We start from the raw sequence: 14,201 nt of genomic DNA, 5'->3' as shown, positions 1-14,201 counted from the left end.
TGTAGTAAAGACAAAGAGCCATCAGCATAGTGTTAAGACTGACAGATCGCAATATTATTCGGTCCAAAAACTCCCATAAACCAAAACTTTATTCAGTCGAATAACACATTAGCCTACTGAGAATTAGGCGCACCAGTGATTTCGGCTAAATGCTAACATTAGCATGCAAACATATTAACCATCGTTGTTTGCTGTGTGCGCACGGTAAGTCTTTGGTGTGTTAGCATGCTAATTCGTAGGTTATTTGTATTTGCTAATTATTACTAAACAAAATTGGCTACAGTGGAGGCTTATCTTTGCAGGTATTCACTCAAAACCAAAAAAAAAAGTCACTGAAAGTTTTTACTGGATGAGTGAAACGTTTGACCCGCTGTTGGTGCTTGATAAAAAAGTCAGAGATGTATCCTGAGTTTTGTGCTAGCAGCACCATGAGCATATTTGAAGTTTTGAGTGAAATGTTTGCTGAATGGATCGTCTTGAGTACTATTAGCAAACGTTGTGGCTGATGGTGAACACGCTTAACATCAATGGTTTGATATGCAGGGTCTCTCTCAAGCTAGTCCACACCAAATGATACACTGGAACGGTTACACCCCGCCTTTCCGAAACCCCGCTGTTCTGAACATAGACTTCAATTCATCGTTATGGCGGGGTTTCCCTTTTTTTCAAAGACCCCGCTATTCCGAAAAGGCTATTGGGGAAACCCCTCCATTCCGAAACCCCCCCACTCCGAACAGACACAATCAGAAAGGAAACGGAGGCTGCGCATTTATCTTTTTTTCCTTTGTGGGTTCAAACGGATCATGTGGCTAATTAACCGCAAAACAAGCCTACTTCATATTAATGACATAACGCTCATTATGCATCAGCTGGACAAATGGCTATGTTGAATTGAAATTACTTTATCATGCTAAATATCCGAAATGGTATGAAAATTGCTCCAATGCGTTATACCAAACTTCATGCATATTCAGACACAGCCTGATATGGGTTCTTTTTTTTTCAAAGACAAACTGAGCAGCACTGCTCAATCCACTCATACATTGTTAACTTTCCACAAAGACAAGTTATGTTAAAACCAACGACCAGAGAGGTCATTCCCCGGCAGATCGCACCCATGGGCCACAGTTTATTTCAGAATTGTGCGAGTGCGGCTGGAAGTGGGGATTTCAGCACCACGGATAGCGCGTGTAAAAAGATTAGACAAAAGTTTAAATGTGTTTGCTGCAAGCGAAAATATACTATATAATAAATGAAGATAGTGACATAGGCCTATTAGCTATAAAAAACAATGAGTTGTGTGAGTGCGGCCGGTGAGCGGACGGCAGTGTGTGATGTAGGAAGTAATGTAAACCTGGAAAATCAATTTCGGAACAGTAGTGTTTCATTTTGGAACAGCGGTGTTTTGGGGGGAGGGTCGGAACAGCGGTGTTTCGGAGTGGGGTTGTTTCGGAATGGTGGTGTTTCGCAGTGGAAGGGTGTCGGAATGGAAGGCTGTCCCCCACTGGGAACTACTTTGATGCTGAAGCTGTTGCACCATGTAGCCATCTGGCTAATCTCAACTACAGTAGCGTGAAGTCCCAGCTAACCTAAATCTTGTCGCAGAAAATTAGGTTTCTTATATCTGTTTCTCGTACCCATTGTTTTTGAGCACTTAACTACCTGATAGCTGAGAGGCTAACGGCAAAAAATGCATCCCTTAAAATGTTAACATTGTGATTGTGGGCGTGGTAGCATGATACCTTACAGAGCTGCACGTTAGAAAGTTCCACAATGAATGCTAACATCACGCTGCTAATTCCCCTTAAAATCAAATGAAACACATGATATTTCAAACAAAAAGAGTCCTCGTTATTTTATTCTTTATTATTTTAGAAAAGCAATTATTACGTCAGACATCAACAATCTCAAAACAATTACTAAAAGGGTAAAAAAATTACCGTGGTGCGTTATGTTTCTGCACATAATTTAATACAATATTTTAAAACCCTTCATGTTGAAGTAGTACCCTTACAGTTTGACAGGACATTTTCAATGTTTACAGTATTACATTGGCTGTATGTATGCCCTCTTAATTTATGAAACAAATAAACACATACACCCCGCCCAAAAAAGAAATCATGAAGATGTGTTATAAGTAAAAAATGTCATAGCTTCGAGTAGCTATTTGTTTCTCACTAAATATATAATATACAACAAAACATTCCACCGACACTGAACAGACATTATGTCCTGGACAGCTTTGGACTCATCACATTTCTGCTGAAGACTTTTGGCGTTCTGGCAATCAAGCCTGCATTAACAATTACAACCTTTATCCCAAAGCAGATTTATTTAATTCACATGAGCAGTGAGAAGAAATCTTAGTGATCCAGTGGACCTCACGCAAAGCACCTCTGCAGGAAGTGAGTCATGTGGTTGTAGAGGTGTTGATACGCCGCGCCGCCGAGCCCGTGGTCCTTGTCTGTGTACCACTGGGAGAAAAACACAAAAAGTTCATTAAAATTCTACTAATAAGTCCCAGTAAGCAAAATGTTCAATGTTTTATGCACATCTCATCAGCAAGGTCTAGTAAAAAATGAAGGATTCCTGTGATTCCTCCTTCGATTGTCCTGATTACTCACCATCGCCTCAAAGTCCACCTGCTCTTCCACCAGAGCTTCAGAGATCTCTGCTGCCTGCTGGAAATGTACATTGTCTGGAAAAACACAGCAATGACAACATTTAAATAACCAGGCTTTGAATGGAGGATGCACTTGTTGGTTGACCACAGACCCTGACTATCCTACTTAGCCTTGAGTGTTTGTTGACTTGAGGGACTAAAGTTCCATTGTTCAAAAAAACCATAACAAATAATTTTATAGACACAGTGAGTATATACGTACATTTTTAAAGGAATAGTTCAACATTTTGGGAAATCTGCTTATTTGCATAATGGGTGAGCATTAGATAGTAAGATTGATTCATTTACACGTTTGACACTCTTACAACAAATGTGAAGCTACTGCCTACAGATGGTTAGCATAGCGTACCGTAGCATAAAGACTGGAGTCAGGGGGAAACAGATGCCTGCCCTGTTAAAGTGATAATGCCCTGTAGGTTCACCTTGCTATGAGAAGCCCCTGCCATTGTCACGCCCACTTCCATGGCCAATTCCCATGCACACACCTCCATGCCAATTCTAACTTGTGAAATGTATAGTCGTCAGGTTTTAAAAGAAACCATATCTAACATGTTATCTGTAACACTGTAAAACATAACACACAATATGCAGAGAAATATCAAACAAATACACCAGTAAATAATGGCTCCTTTAACTCACCGTCAGCTGTTCCATGAACCAGCAGGTACTGCACCGAGTGGAATTTCTTGGCTCTCTCTGTCACCGTTGAGTTCTGCACACAATTACATATGTGTTTATTACCGACCGTAAGCAATAGGAAAACTAATTATGACATTCTGATACAAGAAAGGAGAGTTCATTATCCGAGTCTGGAACGTTACCTCGTAGAAAGCTTTGTTTTCTTTAGGCTGCATCATGTAACGCTCGGTGTAGATGGAATCTGGAATAAACAGTGATCACAGACATCCCGTGTCAGTGAAGTGTACAAGGTCTGGAAAGGTTGTTACCTTGAAAAGCTTGCTCAAAAAGACAAAAACCTACCATAATAGTCCCACTTGGAAACTGGAGCGACTGCCATTCCACATTTGAAAACTCCACTTCCAGCTCCCAGGACCATTGACGTCACGTATCCACCATAAGACTGTGAGAGATAAACAGCTCATCTTAACCATAACCCTTGAGTAAAGACCGATCGCACTGACAGAGGGGTCAAACATTAACTTGTTTTGACAGCCATTTACTGCCCTCTGAGCCATGAAGTACACATGCAACGTGAATACATTTTATTCTTATAATGTAATGTTATGTAACATTTTTACAAGACAAACACTTGATGTTGACAACTTACCCAGCCCCAAATAGCAACTCTATCTTTGTCAATGAAGCCCATGTCAATGAATTCCCTGAAATACAGAAAAAAGACAACCATCTCAGTCAAAGGCAGTAAAATTAAATGGATATCAACTGGACAAAGGCCTTCTGATTATTGTTGTCACTTGGTGGTGCTAATGGCATTTCCTATGAGTGTGTTTGTGAACGCCCGGGTGCATTTCAACCCCAGAAAACAAGTCAAATCCAGTTTCATCAAGCTTTTCTGGCAAACAGAGAGCTTGAGGCTGTTTGTTTGAGCGGGAGATGCATTGACTTGTCTAAACTGCTCCTCGCTCTCCTTACCTGGCTGCTCTTATCTGATCTTCCACCTCATAGGTTCCCAGACGTTTGTAGATTGCGTGCATTAACTTGTCGCCTTGGAAACCGCTTCCTCTTCCGTCAAAGCTGGCGACGATGATTTTCTCAGTGCTGGCCAGGTAGGTGGACCAGCCCACCCTGTAGATGTAGTCTGCTTTCTGACTGCAGGGACCACCATACCTGGAAGGTTGGGCAAAATTTACCAGTTTATTTGCCAGTTTATTACACCTATTTTGAAAAGCATGTGCCTTATATTTAATTATATGTATAAATCCTTACACATCTATTAGTAAAGGGTACTTCTTGGATTTATCAAATCCTGGAGGCAAATACATCTGGTACCAGAGATCTGTCAAAAGAATGTGAGAGTCCATAGAAAACAGTTTAAAAAGTTGTAGAGGAGAGATTTATTTTCACAAAGGGTCATGAGATAAATGGGGTGGAAAAGAAGAAAAAGACAAAGCTGTGCTACACCAATCACAATTTTTTTGTACCTTGTCTCTTATCTTTGCTTTTTGTGAAAAATGAAGGAATAGTTCGACATTTGAGCTATAACAATAGCCCTCAGTTAAATGTAGTGGAGTAAGAAGTATAAAACATTTATCTGAAATAATGTGGCGCAGAGGTATAAAGTGAAATTATGTTTAAACTTCAAATGTGTGATTAAATACAATACTTTCCTCCACTGGTAAAATATAAACTGTTAGTAACTGCTGAATTAACTTACCAAATCCATAAAGTTTAATTTTGTCTCGAAGCATCGTGGGCATTGCTTTGTCTGATATTAGGCCTTTAAAATCCTCATTGTTCTCCAATACTGTTTTCTCTACAAGTAGAAGTACACAAAGCTGGTTAATGTGATGTTTTCTCATGGGTACAATTTTAGATTTACTTACCAATTTGTGGATTACCTTTATTAATCCGGTTATCAATGATGGAATATTTAGGAATTCCAGGACCTTTGTGCAAAATAAAATAATATTTTGTCAGTTGGTATCTACCTTTAATAAAAAACATTAAAATATACATACATATATATTGCAAAATCTGAAAAAGGGAAGAAAAATAAGCATAACTTACCACTGCAGCTCATACGGTAGTAGGAAGCATCATGGCTGAAGTAGGCCGAGTTATAAAGACAGTCTTCTCCTTGTAACGCACAAGTCAGACAGGGGTTTGTGTTGCGTGTCCCTTGTTTAGTCCACCTGACACACATCAACGCTATTAGTCAATGGAATTGCTTCTTGATCACAGAAATAATAAATAAACTGAAAAAAAAGACCCCTACTTGTAAACATTCCTTCCTCCTGGCCTGCCACCCTCTTGGTTACTTGAATAATATCTGTGGAATAATTAGGATGATTGAGTGCATTATAGCCACTGAGGAGTTGAGCACATGGGACATGTTTATAAAGCTGTATGCAGACGATGCAACACTTTCAAACTTACACGCTGTCTGCAGTTACTTTCAGAATGTCAATGACCTCCCAGTTTCCAGTAGTGATTGGTGTAGCTTTGCCCTGCATGAATGAGTTGGAATGTGTCAGTATGTTACAGGAAAAAAATATGAGTGATGACGTGCAAGACTCATGAAAATGGTGTGGCACTGGACTACCTCTATCTACCTACCCCGACCACATGATGAATGTGCTTGTACCCCTTGGTGTCGCTCTTCAGCAGATAATAGCTGTTCTTGTCTGTGGCGAAAACTGGTTCCGGTGGAGAGAACTGGGAAGAACAAGTTGATTAGTCCAACAGAAACTGGAACAGGAAACAGTGCATTTGTTGTGGGATTATTTTCAGCAGCGGATCAATTCACATTTGTTGCTTGTACATACCCGTCCAACCCAGCCGGTGGGATTGTTCACCTCCAGATTCTGTAAAAGATATAAAATTGTTTTTTTATAGCTGTACTTAACTATATTACAGCTATATAATATAAAAATACAATGGCCTTATCAGTTTAAAGCCAGAACTGAATTTAGAAACAGTTTAGCTGATAGGGAATTTCGAACAGCAGGCAGCTGTAACATGTGAAACATTTTTACACAGATAAATGTCATTGAAGCTGCTGCTGTTAACTGAATTTATGTATGAAGCCTCACTGCTTTAAGCTACAAAGTTTGCGGTTTAACATTAAATCAATGACAGATGTGACTTTCAGGTGGAAACCACCACTAGTAACAAAGTAGTGGAGAGCAAGAGTTTGTGAAAAGGAACCGAGAAAAGAGATGTTCAATATTGTTCCGTTTACAGTAGAGATATTGCTAAATGTCAGGTAGCTTAATTCAGATCAGTTTAAAATAATGTGTTTCCAATGACAAAGATGGTGGCAAAACCGCATTCCAAAGGCTCTGAGTTAGTATATGTTACATATGAAACTCTAACAGTCTCATTTAGTCAATATTTGTATAATATTCTCTCCATTTGTTTCCCTAAACATTGTTTCTTTGCTATGCTCAGGTGGAGGGATAGTTAGAGTGAATTTCACTCATATAACCTAACTTAACCACTCGATTTGATTAATCCAGACTGCTGAAGCCTCATATTACCTTATAAATGTCGTTGTGTCGAGTGGTCCACAATTTTGTGGACACTACCGAAGGGATTGTCATGAAATTTCAGACTAACATTTGTGGGAGAGGATGGAGACTAACAACTGGGCATTTTTGTTTAATCTGAAGAAGAAGACACATCTGCCATTAACTCTTTTATATACATGGAATTTTGAATATTGTTTGAAAATAGAGCTGTCATTGTCTCCTCATCCATTTATGTGTGGGTACATTTAGATGGAATAAACAAGTGTGTGTGGCCGTGATCCAGCTCCATAAGACATTGATTCTACCAAATTAACATACATAAGATTGTAATTTAATTCGTCAACACAATACACAAGGTTCAACACAAGGTAGCTTCCTATTTTCCATTTCCTCTGACAATCATGAGATATTTAACAATGGCAAGAAAAGGAAGGAATTCATAGTTTGAGTTAAACTCTTCACCTGTGTGAAGGTCTTGGCTCACTCCCCACCATCTATCCCGACCTCATCCATTGGTCTTTGCTGTCTGGTAGTTACGTGCTTGCGTACAAAATGTTACTTATGTAATTAATGTACTTATTTTGATTGAGAACAAGATCTTTTCCTAAACCTAACCAAGGCGTAGTTATCCTCCCTTTCAACAAAAGTGTTGTTGCATGTAGGTTCAATTGCTTTGAAAATGGTGAATTCTGTGTCATTCCTGGTCTGATGGAGATAAAATAATAATACCTGTTCATAACATCAAGCTTTACCTCAACAGGATTCCATGTAGATCCAGTCAGATCATAGATCTGAAGGATGAGGTGTTGTTGTAGCCTCTTCAGCCACTGGACAGCAATACGTTCATCTGTCACCCAAGTGACAGTGGCCAAGTAATGCTCACTGTAAGCAAGAAAGAAATCAAATAAATGATGACACTATGTTGGTGATCTCGCTCCCTGATAGCAGGATGGAAAAGCCCGATCCAAAGTTTAACAGCGTAATTGAAACAGTTTCATTACCCCGAGCCGAATGGGGCTGGAACTACCACCTCAGTAATGTCAGTCACATTATTGGTGTCCACAACGAACAGTTTTACAACAGGGTTGGGAGTACCTGGCTGCACAAGAAAAGAGCACGGGATATAATAAAGATTATATCATAAAGATTATGCCAACCAAATCTGAACACAGCGTACACAGTTAACTGACATGCAAAAATACAAGGAGCCAAGAAAAATAATGTTAGATTCCAACAAGCCATGCATTGCTGTCTCACCTTTGGATATGGAATTAAAACAGTGCTGGGGTACTGTTCATCACCGTACCACGTGTACTCTATTATTTGGACCTCGGTGTCGTTGGTCTCAATATAGGCCAGGTGCTTTCCTCCAGGTGACCACCAGAATCCCTGATGGGATGAAAACATTTCCTCTGGAAGGGGGAAAGTGCGAAGCTGAGTTAGGATTCAGGACTTCAGTCTGGGTCAGGTTGAGGTCCAATAAGTCGAAAGCAATCCGATGCTTTCAGATTGTGATCAATCTCGGAAAGTGTCCAGAATGTAAATTGGAGTTATAACTAGCATCATGGTGGATGAGGAACCTATGCTATAAAATAACTATCTTTTAATCTTAAAATCTTTTCTCTATTTGTAAGAAAAGTTGAGTTTGTAGTCCCATTCCCAACTCATAGAATACTGACGCTTTGGGATTGCAGGTCAGGTCGGCCCCCTCCCAAAGCGTCAAGGACTTCGGAATGAGATAGGACCTTTACAGCAATATTGTGTTTGTATGGTGAAAAGTGAGAAATTCGTAGGCTAGGTGGTAGAGCGGGTTATCAGTAATCGGAAAAAGGGAATGGTTCGATCCCTTAATCCCCTGTGGATCAGATGCCATCATCCAAATCCAGGCATTAATACCGTGTTTGAAAAGGCTTTATAGTTTGACATGAATTATGAACATCTGCCACTCACCCTCGTAGACCCAGTCCGGGATCCCGTTCAAGATCACATTATACTCGCCGTTGATAGTGACTTGAACCGGCTTCGACTCAGGCGCGCTCTTTACATACACATTATAATTCCAAACGTAGGCCTGAAAATACATGGAGAACACAAACACATACCTTCAGAAAAGACCCCACTTTGAAATCATTGTGCTCCGCTGAAGTGTTTGTGAAAGGTGTGCTTGTTCGCCACTTCAAAGCTGCCAACTGTCACTCAAAGTCATGTAAACATAACCAATCATTTGCACGTCCAGGCTTACCAGTTTGTTCCCTACAGGAGCCCAGGAAAAGTACTGGACTTCATGAGGAATGTCCGGTGTGAGAAATTTGCTGAAATGAAGTCAAAAAAGACAAAAATGGCATCACTCTCTCTGTAACGTTTACTCTTTAACTGCTGCACTAGCATTGATTTAGACAGAAATGTAGAATAATGTATTCTGCATGCAAAACGTAGACATGTTGACGGACGCTTCCAGCTGGATTGCATTAAATTATCGTAAGTGCATGAATTGGACCGTCCATAGTTTGGGTACTTACCCAGTTTCCAAGTCATAAAGTGAATATGTAGCTGTAAATGAATGCCTCCACAGCTAATGGGACAAAAAACACACAAAACAATGTGGATCACTCCAGGAGCTTTAAATATGCATTGAATTCATGTGACTGTAAAATGTATAAGTTCACCACACCTTGCTATAGTTGCTCATGAACGCAACATATTTGCCGTCAGCAGACAGCTGGTAATCATAAGCCTGGACTTGATCCTGTGTTGGATAAAAGAAAACTGTTGTGAGAGTGTTTCACCGAGCCGCTGCTCACGTCAGCCGCAGACAACACTGCGAGCGTTTGTATGGAACTGGAATTGAAATCTTTTGTGGTTTATGTTGTTTAAGGACACAGATGCACGTTGAATTACTTACGAAGGTCGCTTTGCTCAAGAACTCGGAGGAGGTTCCAGAAGTCACATTGTGGATCGTAACTGAGCCCTGGGACTTGTGCAGATACTCATGGTCTGTGGAGGAAAATGAGAAAAATGTATGTAATATAACAAAAAAAAAAGAAAAGGAAATAGTCTACAGATAGCTCGGGGCTCAGTGAGGTTGGACTTAATCATTAATGATAGCATGGCAACATGCGCACAATGACGCTAAGGCTGTTAAGCATGTCTGTTGCATGGCAATCTTAGTTAAATGTGTTAGGGACCATGAATGTCTGTAATAAATGTCACAGTGATCCATCCATCCTTTATATCCAATTTTGGCCAATAGATCGACACGCTGAACCTTAAGTGAGAGGTGTAACTGTGAGTTAGCAGTTATTAACCGATGATCAAACAATACTTAACTAATCACATAAACTCATATTGACTTTAACATTCCTCAACGCTGACCAACATGAATATCCTGCATTGATTTGTGTATTATTAAATCCTCACAAGCCTGGCATCAGATAAACATGTGTTTGGTACCCACTAAATTTCAAACAACTCACATGTATGAACACACACAGGTGAGATTTGAATTAGGGGATCAATCTCAGTGAATAAGTAACCAGAACAGAGGACAGTACTGTCACTGGTAGATAACAAGGCTTCCTCAGTTCCCAGACAGATTCACAGTTTAGAAACCAGACACACCCGTCTGTAATCAATGTCACTGTCAAGGCTTATTTTCTCCCACCTGAGATCCACCTCAAGTTGTAGGACTTTGGTTTCAGGGTGTTGTTGAACGCATCCTCCAGGGTGAAAGTTCTCTGGTTGCCCTCGTCAGTGTCCTCTGAAGCACATGTAAGGAAAAAGTTGGCGGAGGGCTGAAGGTCACAGGTCACAGATACGATATCGGACGCACACATTACGATCATCATCATAAAAGGAGGTAAGTGCTGTAAAGGCTGTAACTGATAATGGCGAGTGGAATATTTCTTACGTCAGGGCGTGATTATGAGAATTGTCATGAAGTGTGCTGAGTGAGTATGAAGCTATTTAAAGGAACGCACGTGTTGTATCAGCAAAATTAAACTGTGACGTGACAAATTGAATACAATTAAAATACATTTAAGTAAGAAATTTGTTTTCTTAAATTAAAGCACGGTTAATTGCATGTCTTCACATTCCCTCTGATTATTTAAAGAGGTGCCGTTTAACAGCGATCCAAAACGGACCGTGCGTAATGACGCGTGCGTAATGTACCCTCTTTCCGCGGGTTAACGGTGCGTCGGACCACGGATGATGCATTAATGCCAACATGTAAATCACTTAACAGCCAATACTCACTGTTTAGGAAGATCGCCGTGGGCACCGCGATCAAAATGACGACGACCGCTACCCCGAACACTGCGAGGATCACTTTGGCGACGGAGACCTGTGCGGAAAAAGAAAAAAAAAAAAAGTCAGAAAGCCGCTCCAAAAGATCTCCGGGTGAAGCTCACCCCCGACACGACATCGATAAGTGAGTACCAACAAACCACCACCAACCATTATTGCTTCAGTGAAGTGTGCAACCCAAATCCGTCCGGATCACAACTCCACCGATCCAGCCGGCTCGACGCGCGGACAGCACTGAAGTTATGCGCTACTCCGGCTTTGCTGTTAAATATTATCTCAAGTGAAGTTTCAAAGGTGGGACAATAAATGTCCAGCGGAGTAAAGTTCGTCAGGTTTTTGATGGAGGTGGCGTGCCCGTGTTTTGAGGAAGTGTGTGTGTGGCTGCTTCCCAATAACCCTTCACCATAAACAAGTCCTTCATTCACACCTCTACCACCAAATTTATGAGAATATGACACTTAACAAAGACCTATCTTATAAATATTATGATTATTAGAAGCCTGCAATTGATATGAAACAAGTCGCCTTTTTGTTTCAAAAACTTCCTGAACCTCATCCGGATGTTTATCCTGTTAATCCTGTGTTTTACTGGATAGATAACATATAAAACACATATAATATAATGAGATAAAGGCCCAGATATGAGGGGGGATTAGACAGATTGTTTGCTCACTGTCGTCAGCCTGGCAAATTATGCGACCATAATGATGTGGAGCAAAGGAAAACAGGTGTCTGTATCTCGAGGTGATGTTCAGAGTACACGAAATGCACATTTGAAATACAAGTAATACAAAATATTCAAAAAAATGTGCTCATTTAAAGTTTTTTTCACATCAAGTCTGCGAAAGAATTGTGAAAAACAATGAAGAAATGCATTAAATGAATAATAACCATGGGCGTAAATAACCGGGGAGCCACACACACACACACGCACACACACACACACACACACACACACACACACACACTTTATTCTTCACTGAGTTGAGGACATTGTTAGAAAGAAACTATTAGCAGTTGCATGCACAGAAGCAGACGCCATATAACTTAATTCAAATGAATACAAAAATATGAATAAATTAAGAAAATATAACAGTTGAAACGTAGAAAACTATCCAATAGAAAATTTCCCAGACTTCATTCATGATCATCTGAAGGTCCTGGTTACGTCTCTGCCGACTGTTTGCCGAAACAGTTCCTTAAAGCAAGACTGGAACATGTCAAATAAGAAACAACGCACAGGGAAATGTTTAAGTACTAAAACACACCCTTGCTCAGTGTACTAGAGTTTTGCCAGTAGGACCAGCAGCTTATGAAATATATAATATTCAGATGGAATAGATGTTTATTGTCATTGTTTCAAAAACAACGAAACATAGATAGTCTGACAAAGTTACCGCATCTCACTTTGAGGTTTGGTTGAAGAAATGACACAGTATCATCTTTACAAGTGAAACATTTCATTCACAAGCCACAATACACTCATGGGTTGGTGTGTCAGGTTGTTACAGAGGCTAATGTTAGCTATTATCGGTAAACTTATGCAGAAGTTGCTGTGACACAAATGCACGCGGTTGAGTCAGTTTGCTGACTCCGACTCTTTCTCTACTTCTGCTACTGTCTCACTACATTTGCGCATTTAATGTTGTCCCATAATTGTCACCTGTGGGTACTGTGGGCTCCGGCCAGCAACACTTTACACACTCCTGGCTTCAGCGCCTCATTAAATGCACCCATTTGCTATACTTAGCTGCCGAGAACACTCAGGCCCCGTTTGTTGAGCTGCTTACCCGTCTGCGAGATCCCACATTCTAGCTGAACGCCTCCCCTGTAACTATTCCGTCTCAGTTTATTGCCATTTCATCCTTTAATGATCGTCAGATGTATGATGAGGCAAAATGGGAACTAAAGTTATTTCCTGAATTTGATCTGACCGATGTACTTCCTGAGCAGATAACGTGTCCCATTGTTCAGTAAATTCAATGTGTTCTGCCATTTTACAGCCCAGAATACACGAGGCATTTGATGACATGCTACAACTTTGCTCAACTTGTGCACACCGTGCTAACCTCTCGGGGTGGCGGTGTTGTGAAATATCAATCTATTTACTATTAGATGGATTGCTAAGACATTTGTTGCATACATCAGTGGCCTAAGTAGATGTGTCCCGACTGAATCTTCCTTTGAGTGCCAGCATGAGAATGACGACAGTGGATTCTAGTGCTAATGAGCTAACAAACACCCTGAACTAACACAGAAAACATCAGCTAAACATGATAGCAGTGTCAGTGTTAGCATGCTGACAAAGTGTGAACCCAATGTGACATCACAGTGGTTTGCATTTTGAAGCGAGCAGTTTGGGGTTAAAGCTGTCGCCATTTTTGGGGGGGGTTTTTAAGTGTTTCCCTTGGATAAGAGGCTGGAGAATCACAAGATAGCCACGCCGTGAAGCAAATCTTCTGTATCGTCTATTTTACTGTAAATAGAACCATCATTTATAAAATGAACATCATGCTTTATTGAAGAAGACCTAAAACTAGTGACTGAGATCTTAAACTCACCAGGAAAATGTTTCCTGAGGTTATAAATCAAGTGAGGAGTATGCTAATTTTCTCATAAGATTCTGTACAGTTGGACTTCTTTTGCAACCAGTGGGGTCGCCACCAGCTGGTCCTTAGACAGAATGATGGTTTAAGGCGCATGTGCATTGGCTTCACTTTCAGACCCGGAAGCTTATATATTATTTGTAAATGTAATGATGCTAATCTTAGCATTTAGTTGAAAAGCTCACAGAGCGGCTAACGTGGCTGTAGACTCTCAGACTTGTCAACATTTCTCACTCATCATTATGTCTGTCGATGCCTCAGATGATTTCACATAAGTGTTGGGACGACTGATGACATCAGAGCTGTAGCTGGGACCAAGGCTATTATAAACCTGAGCATCATAAATGCCATAAAACGCACAAACTGTATTTACATAATCATTAATAAACTTCCTGTTCGGGTCTCGTTCCTGAAGGCAGCGTGAGAACAATGCCG

At 40.4% G+C, this 14,201-nt stretch overlaps 1 protein-coding gene across 1 annotated transcript; it reads right to left on the bottom strand.

The window, feature by feature from the left end:
- Positions 1 to 1,840: 1,840 nt before the first annotated feature.
- LOC115577352 (dipeptidyl peptidase 4-like) lies at positions 1,841 to 11,539 on the bottom strand. Its single transcript, XM_030410394.1, has 26 exons — positions 11,311 to 11,539; positions 11,110 to 11,197; positions 10,517 to 10,612; positions 9,758 to 9,849; positions 9,527 to 9,601; positions 9,375 to 9,427; positions 9,098 to 9,167; positions 8,806 to 8,926; positions 8,113 to 8,267; positions 7,857 to 7,954; positions 7,608 to 7,737; positions 6,151 to 6,189; positions 5,942 to 6,040; positions 5,762 to 5,832; positions 5,601 to 5,654; positions 5,393 to 5,517; positions 5,224 to 5,271; positions 5,040 to 5,138; positions 4,592 to 4,661; positions 4,298 to 4,492; positions 3,972 to 4,026; positions 3,665 to 3,764; positions 3,505 to 3,563; positions 3,323 to 3,395; positions 2,625 to 2,698; positions 1,841 to 2,474 (listed from the first exon to the last, which is right to left on the bottom strand). The coding sequence occupies exons 1-26, from the start codon at positions 11,311 to 11,313 to the stop codon at positions 2,382 to 2,384; spliced, it is 2,235 nt and encodes a 744-aa protein (XP_030266254.1). The 5' UTR covers positions 11,314 to 11,539; the 3' UTR covers positions 1,841 to 2,381.
- Positions 11,540 to 14,201: the final 2,662 nt, after the last annotated feature.

This window comes from Sparus aurata, chromosome 24, assembly GCF_900880675.1.
Source record: "Sparus aurata chromosome 24, fSpaAur1.1, whole genome shotgun sequence".
Taxonomy (NCBI): domain Eukaryota; kingdom Metazoa; phylum Chordata; class Actinopteri; order Spariformes; family Sparidae; genus Sparus; species Sparus aurata.
This window is presented reverse-complemented; position numbering and strand designations above follow the sequence as displayed.